Genomic DNA, 8262 nt, shown 5'->3' with positions numbered 1-8262 from the left:
TAGTCCTCACAACTGGAAGTAATAAATCTACTCTTTGGATTCTGCTGGGACTTCTGTGTGTGACGATGGATACTTGTGTTAGCCATTCAAAACACTGTCTTCCTAATGGTAGCTTACTAGAATGCTCTGAGTTTGGAATGCCAGACAAATGGATGGTGGCAGAGGAAGATGGGCATTTTATTTGTTTTTTTTATCCTAACCAAGGGCATTTTTTCATCGCTGAGGGAGAGAGGAGAGAGACAGAGAGAGAGAGGGAAGCATCAATTGGTTGTCTCCCACACTCGCTCTGAGTGGGGATTAAACTGATGCTACGACCAACTGAGCCACACCAACCAGGGCAAGGGCGGGGTAGGCATTTAGAGTCATGACACCCCACCTCAGATTCTACCTGTATTTAAATTAGTTCTGGGTGTTACAGACAATATTGCCCCGAGCCCCCATAATTACGTCCTGGTGTAAGCTACTTCTGGGGAAGACTGTTCCTTTTGTCTAATGACCTCATACAAATCACCTTGTGTAGACTAACAGATCAATTATCCCCACCTCCTGGGGAAAATGGGGTGATAGTAAAGAAAGTGGGACTCCATCACGCAACTAACATTGTGTATGTACTAGATAAAAGTATTTCTTGCTGCATAAATGTCATTTGGCATCCTTCAAATGTTTGTGGATACTATTGTGATAAAATACAAATCTTTAAAAGTGATGCTGAATCTATAGTTGTCTTTAGAAACATATGTGTTTCTTTCAAGTGAGGATATTAAACATACAATCACTGTTACGAAGGAGTTACTTAAACTATTGCCGTTATGAGTCTATAGTTTTTTTCTTTTTGAATGGGGAATGATAGATATGCACTAACTAAGAACCAGATTCTACTGTCAGTTCTGCCATCACTTTGACCAGCTCTTTTCCCTTCTCTCTTTCCTTTCAAGCATATCCATGCATAGTTCAGAAACGCTGCTGGGCTGCAGCCCCAGAATCAGTATTTCCCTTCTGGGCTCTCTGAGCACCTGTTATGAGTAGGAAAGCCCCTTCCCAAAATGTGTGAGAATTAACTGCACTATTCCCCCCCCTCACAGGTGGAGAAACCTAAGGTTAGAGCCTACCCTACTTTTATCTTTAATGGCCAGTGCGGGGGGAGGAGTGCTTTGCTCATGGTGAGTCATCAGTGAATCTTTATTCAATTGAATTACTGTGAGGATAAAACCAGATGGAAAACATACATAAAGTGTGAAAAAAAATTTATATACATACACACACATAGCTAAGGTATGTGTTATTGGTAGAACTATTTTTAATTTCTTCATCATTCTCTCATTTATTCTACAAATATTTCCTCTGTGAGGTGGTGAGCAGAGAATAATTAGAGAAAATAAATCTGTTTGTTGCAACAGCAAACTCCAGAGGCACGACTCTGATGGGTAATTATAGGAGACACAATTTTTGACCTAAAGTGAACTTTTCTTTTTGGCGAGGAGCCTCTCAGCAAAAAAAGACACAAACTCCTGAGAAAGCCAGAGAGAGGGGCACCTTGGTGGGGAAGGGGTTATCCTGTGATGACACCAGAGTATGTACTGGGACCACAGGCCACTCAGTGAGCCCCAGGGCCAAAGGGAGAGACTCTGTCTCCACCACATGAGCCCACAGTGCCCCGCCTTATTTGTTTCCACATACTAGGCTTTCAAAAAGTATGACATTTGTGGTAAATTAGTAGATTTATTGTCTTAAAGTAAGTGGTGCTCATAGTACTTTCTTGGTAAGTGAAGCTATTGTAGCTTTTTGGGAAATGTAGTTGGTAAATTGAAGCGTATTTGCAGAAGGAATTTGGCAGAGTAGTTTAAATCTGGGCTCTTTCGGAAAAGCCAGCATAGGCGAAAGGTAAGAGAATGTGCTGATGATGAGGATGAAGTAACTGGAAGATGTTTCAAATTTCAGTTGGGGGAGGAAAGTGCAGAGGTGGAGTTGTGTTTCATTCCAAATGGAAAATGGGACCTCATGGGCTTACACACACACACACCAAGACACTGAGACACACAGAGAGACAAACACACAGACACACATAGACCGTGAGACACACAGACACAGATGGGACATGCAGACATGTAGAGGCACACAGAGACACTGAGACACATGGACACACACAAGGACACACAGACATGCAAATACACACACATACCCTGGGGCCGGATGTCCCCTGATCAGAGAACAGGACCTGGCTGCTATGCCTTGAATGGGAAGCCCATGCACTTTCTTTTCTCGAAAACCCCACTGCTGGCCCCCCAGACTCAGGGCTGCTCTCAGTGCCCCTGCAGCTGTCAGGGTGAGTGGGGAGCTCCCCCTGTGATCAAGGAGAGCTTCGGTAGGGACAGAATGGCACTGAGGACTCCCTGTGGCAATCACACAGAGGCACAGAGGAAAAATATCTAAAGAAACTTGACAGTGGCCTTCCCACCCAGCTGCTCCTCTGCCTCCTCCCAGAACCCCTGATTGAGCCTGGCCAGGCCCCTCAGACTCACTGCTGTGCCTTGTGGAGGCCTTTGAGCCTCTGCATCTGTCCCCGAAGCACTGCCTGGAATGTCTCATTTCGGAGGGTAAAGATAAAGGGGCTGAAGAAGGGAGTGACGATGGATGTCACCAAGGCTACAGTCTTGTTGACTTCCACAGAATGTGCCTTGCCAAGCCTGATGTACAGGAAGATGGTGCTGCTGTAACCAATGAAGACCAGGGTGAGGTGAGACCCGCACATAGAGAAAGCTTTCTGACGGCCACTGGCCGAAGGGATCTGCAGCACAGTGGTCACGATGTAGCCATAGGAGATGAGAGTCACCAGGAAGGAGCTGAGGACAAAGGCCAAGGCCATCACGAAGTCCCAGAATTCCAGCAGGCTGGTATCTGAGCAGGATAGCTGCAACAGAGGCACACTGTCACAGAAAAAAGTGGTTAATGACGTTGCCATGGCAATAATTGAGGTGGGCCTGGAAGAGGACGGTGGGCACCATGGCTAGGAAAGGAGCTGCCCAGGCAGCCCCTGCCAGCCGGACACACACAGCCCAGCTCATCAAAATGCCATAGCGCAGTGGGTGGCAGATGGCCACAAAGCGGTCAAGGGCCATGTCTGCCAGGATAGGAAGGAGGTGGATCCCAGGGAAAAGTAGAAGTAGAACTGGACAAGGCAGCCACTGAAGGAAATGACTTTCTTGGGGGTAAGGAGGTCTGAGAGCATCCTAGGCATGGTGGTCATGGTCACCAAGATCTCCAGCAGGGAAAAATTGCCCAAGAAGAAATACATGGGAGTCCGGAGGTGGGCATCAGCTATGACTGTGATGATGATGATGGTGTTTCCCAGGAAGGCAAGAAGATAAAGCATAAGGAAGGGCCCATACAGCAGAACCTGCAGCTCACCGAAAGATGAGAAGCCCAAGAGGACAAATTCAGAAGGGTGGCTCCAATTCGCCATGATCCAGGGGTTGGGTCCTGCATGGAAAGGAAATAAAATGGAGCAGCAGAAAGAGAGAGAGAGAGATACAGATATAGATGATGGCTAGATAGATAGATAGATAGATACATACATACATACATACATACATAGAATCATTGACTCAGAAACAAAGATGGAGACAGAGGAAGAGAACAGGGAGAAAAGGCAAGTAGGTGGTCACTGATGAACAGAGGAGCAGAGAGAGGAAGGCAAAGATGATAAGAGAATAAGAGAATCATGGGAAAGAGAGTCAGGGATTCACAGAAGTGAAAGCCATTGATAAGAGGAGAGGAAAGTAGAGAGGAGCAGATTAAGGAAGACAGCATAGTAACAGACATGGACATGTAGGGAGAAGGCAAGAAGGAAATGAGAGAAACAAAAGTAAGACCAAATGTGTGAGAGGGAAAACGAGAAGAAAAGGATGGGGAGGGGAGGGAACACAGAAGGAAAGAGAGAGAGTGAATCATCCAGAAGCCCCCGAGTGTTGATGCAGGCAGGGGTCTGTGTCATGGTCCAGAGGCTGTATGCCAAGAACCCTCTTAAAGGGTCCCTTCAGTTCTTTCTGGTTGTCTTTCTGCTGAGGACTCTCACTCATCCACATTGCTCCAACTGTGATCATGCAATTAATGGAAAGGCAGTTTTGAGTTGATAAATCAGCTTTTTTTAGGGAGGTCTTCTGGTATTATATGCAAAGGTAGAGAGCAGAAGGGACACAGGGGTCACAGATAGGCCTCAAGACCAGGAAGCTGCTTGGCCAGCAACCAGAAGGTCATTGGCAGTCATCCAGTGGTGCTGCTTTGCTCCTTCAGAGTCTCCCCTGAACCTCCCTGACTCTTCTCTCTCTCTCTCGCATGGTGGTTGGGGGCATGACCTCAGACCCGTGCTTGGATTCTGGTCTGACACTTGCTTAGTGTGGAATCTAAGTCTGCTCCTCTCTATTACTTCCCTGTCTGAGCCTCATTTACTCAGCTGTCCAATGGAGCTAATAATAGCACTATCTTCTAGGGCCCCTGCAAAGATTAAATGAGTGAACCACTCAGTATGGTGACAACACATTCTGTATGCTCAGCAAACAGCTGTTGTCATTGTCCTCATGTTACAGCCGCCAGCAAACTCACATTTTCTGGCCCATCACCTCTCTACCCTCTTTAGGGCCAACATGCATGTGAAGTGTGTGTGTGAATATTTCTACAGCTTTATGCCATTTCCTGGAATTTTAGGTCACTAAAACGATACTTTTAGAACTTCCAATTGACGAAGAAAATCAATACTGTGTGTAGATATACTGTGGTCTTCTCTCTGGCCCATAAGGGCTGCCTCTGAGGCTGGTCCTGACCTCCAGCAATGGCATCTGTGCCTCTGTTGCATTGTACCCATCCCACTGACAAACCTTCACAACAGGTCGGTCGAAAGTCTGCGCCCACCCCTGATTAAATTCAAGCCCAGCCCTTACATCTGTGCTGCACAGGAGGCTGCCCTGTCCCGTGTCAACCCTAAGCCTCTTACCTTAGCGGCTAAGCAGCTGCTCTTCTTCTGGAGCGGCTCACATTAAGAAACTCCTGTCTAGAGATTCCTGCTTAATGGGTCCACCCTGCAACATGAGCGACATGAGGTATGTGGCCCACTGCTGTTGGCGAAAGTGTTGCAGCTGCCAGGGGTGGGCTGGGGCTTCTGAGCAGCTGGAACAGGGTGGCACTTCTGAGGGGTGGCTCTGCAGGCCTCAACATCTCCAACACTTATGCTGACACCTTGAATAAAGGCTTACCCTGTGTCACCAAGTCCAGGGGCTGGAACATGGACATAAAGCCCTTTTGGAGACCAGAGGGGAATGTGGGCTGTTTCTGTCCCTTCTCTTCCAAGGATGAGCGTCCTTGGTTCTCCCTGTCTCCTATGTCCCCAGGCCCTTGGTTTCTTGCTGAGGTTTAGAGCTGAGCCTGTGCTGGATGGGAACTTAGACTCCAGTTGAGTGATCTCTGTGGGACCAATGAGAAGGCAAGGGGTCCTCGGGGGGTTAGGAGACACTGGTGTTACCCCTTAAATAAATGAGAAGTCTGTTCTGAGGAGGTAACATTTGAGAAAATGTTCCGAATGGAAAAAAAAGAGATAGAGACCTAGATACACTTAACCAGCTCAAGGCCTAGGATTGGTCCCATGGCAGTGCCTGCCTCTTGGCCCTTTCCTTCCTCGTAGAACTGCCATGGAAAAGTGAGAAGAGCACAAAGGAATTTGCCAGCTGGGTGAAGGTCATGACAGCCGGGGTACATGGCCAGGGTTAGATCCAGGGTTTCCACTAGTTGTTTGTCTCCCTCCCAGATGCAGTGTTTTGAGATCTGCGAAGCAGGAAATGGGGCTTCTGAGCAGCTGGTCCACAGCACCTGCTTGTCTGAATTGTCCAGTATCATCTGTAGAAATTGGGGGACTGAAGCAGTAAGCTTACGAGGAGACATCTTCCTATCAGAGCTAGAGCCTCTGATAGATACATGTTGGGAACTGGCCAGATGCAAGGGCTTGTCTCTGACTGCTTTGAGAAGATATACACCCTGGGGATGAGGGTGAAGGCAAGGTGGTAGAGGACTATGCTTGCCATAGACTCTGAGTCACAGTTCTTTCTCTCAGAGCTCAGTCTTTATGGATGTCACCCACTTAGCTTCACCCACTTAGTCCTACCCACACCCTCAGACAGAAATAATGACAAAGTGAAAGCCTTCTGGGAAGACAGTGCACAAGGGTCACTAGTTTAAGACCCATGAGGGCAGGATGGAGTTGGCCAGGCAATCTTTCTGTAGGGCTGAATCTGGAGCTGAGCTTTCGGGACAGAGCCATGGAAACAAAGACAATTTTAGGTCATTCTGTACAGAAATGGGGGATGGTGGTAGAAAGCAGCATATTGCTACTAGGGAGCACAGGCAGTCAGACAGGATGGCTGTTCAAAGCAGGGCTGGAGGCGGGATGGCTTGAGAACTGAGAGACAAGCATGCAGCTGGCCTGTGGGCTTTCATGACTGCAGTAGTGTTCTCTTGCTTCTGTAGCAAATTGCCACATATTTGGTGACTCAAACACTACAGATTTATTATCTTGCAAACTATCCAGGTCTGAGGTTAACACATGCCCGAGTGGGTGAGAATCATAGAGCTGTCAGGTCTGTGCCCCTTTCCGGGGGCTCCTTGATTTGCCCAGGGGCTACTGGCTGCCCACATTCTTTGCTTCGTGGTTCCCTTCTGCCACCTCCAAAGCCAGCAACACCCTGCATCTTGCTGACCCTTCTTCCATCATCACATCTTCCTCTGCCTCTGACCTTAGCTGGGATAGGTTTTCCACTTCTTTGGAACCCTGGGTTTTAATGCAGACCACCTGGATCATGCAGGATAATCTCCCCATCTCAAGGCCCTTAATTTAATCTCATCTGCAAAGTCTTTATTGTCATGTAAGACAACAAATTCCCAGAGGCCAGGCATGGACTGCTTTGGAGGGCCATTATTCTACCTGCCTGCTAGCTTCTTGGGCCACATGTCCCAATGTTATAGCCTGGAGGAGAGCCTGATGCTTCAGTGTCTCCAGCTGTGGAGTTCCCTCTGCTGCCCCACCATGGGACTCCCTCCCCTTGGCACGTGCCCAACCATCCTAGACAGTGAGATTGTCATAAGCCACTCACTCAAGTCCATGGAATAAGCATGCATCATATCCAAAGAGGACCACTGAATTACAGTCACTGATAAGGACAGTCCACATTCATTGATACTGTAGTATTGAGCCCCTACTTTGTGCCAGTATGTACTTCATTCAACTCTGAAGTTTTGTCTTTGATTATAAGAACTTCATGGGCAGAAGGATCTTCAAAAGTATATTTTTGAGTCTTAGAATCCCAGAGTTGGTAGGATCATTACAAGTCCCCCCGGCCACCCCTCTTTCCTTTGCATCAGTCCCTGCTGAAAGCAGCTCTGTCTGCTTTTTTGATGAGAAGGCTGAGCTAGCAGTTGGAGTCCCTAGTAAATTACTGTGTGACCCGAGCCAGTCACTCAGTGTGTCTGGGTGTCAGGTTCATCCCATGTAAATAAGCTGTGGAGGACATTTTCTTTTCATCTCTGACAGTCTCTGACCCTTATTAAATTTACTACCAGTCATTCTAACCTCTTTTCTCCCACCTCCAGATATGGACACTTCTTGCCCCAGCCAAGAGACATAAGGCATTTTTTACCCTGACATTTCTCTAAGCTGTTCTCTCTCTTTCTTCCTCCTCCTCTTTCTCTGTGTCCATTTCTCTCTCGTTCTCCCTCCTTTTACCTTTATTCCAGAGATATTTATTGCATTGATAAAATCTATGAAGAAAACATAACCCTAGATTTGTAATTTATGCTTTTACAGAATAGTACATTTCATATGGTTCAAATAGAGTTAAATGTAAAAAGTAACAAATAGGATTTTTTTCTTTTTTAATCATCTTAAAATATGAACATAAGCTTTTCTAAGGAGAATGCAGGTCCCAGGATACCAAGACTGTTCAATTTAACTACATAAGAACCAAATGTTTATATATAAAAAGATATAAGAATAAAAACATGAAATAAAGGTTTGTTTGATTTATATACAAAGTTCTCTTACAAACCAAGAAGTTTGCCAATGAAAAATTAGTTTTAATAAATATGAAGAGATCAACCTTATTAAAACTAAAGAACAGAAAATTGAACAAGAACATTTTTTGAACAACAGTGGTTTTTCAGCAACTGTGCTAAAAATGCAGCTGCAAATGTGCTGGGCATGGTGTCCTCCCTGGTAGAACCTGT

At 46.4% G+C, this 8262-nt stretch overlaps 1 protein-coding gene across 1 annotated transcript; it reads right to left on the bottom strand.

Annotated features, from left to right (window-relative positions):
- Positions 1-2515: 2515 nt before the first annotated feature.
- Positions 2516-3550, bottom strand: LOC119052937 (olfactory receptor 6V1). Its single transcript, XM_037150339.2, is given in 3 exon segments — positions 2516-2938; positions 2940-3127; positions 3130-3550. Coding segments are annotated over 3 exon segments (942 nt in total). The 5' UTR covers positions 3461-3550.
- Between the last annotated feature and the right edge of the window lie 4712 nt (positions 3551-8262).

This window comes from Artibeus jamaicensis, unplaced genomic scaffold, assembly GCF_021234435.1.
Source record: "Artibeus jamaicensis isolate MK-2021 breed Jamaican fruit bat unplaced genomic scaffold, CSHL_Jam_final scaffold_2172, whole genome shotgun sequence".
NCBI classification, from domain to species: Eukaryota; Metazoa; Chordata; class Mammalia; order Chiroptera; family Phyllostomidae; genus Artibeus; species Artibeus jamaicensis.
This window is presented reverse-complemented; position numbering and strand designations above follow the sequence as displayed.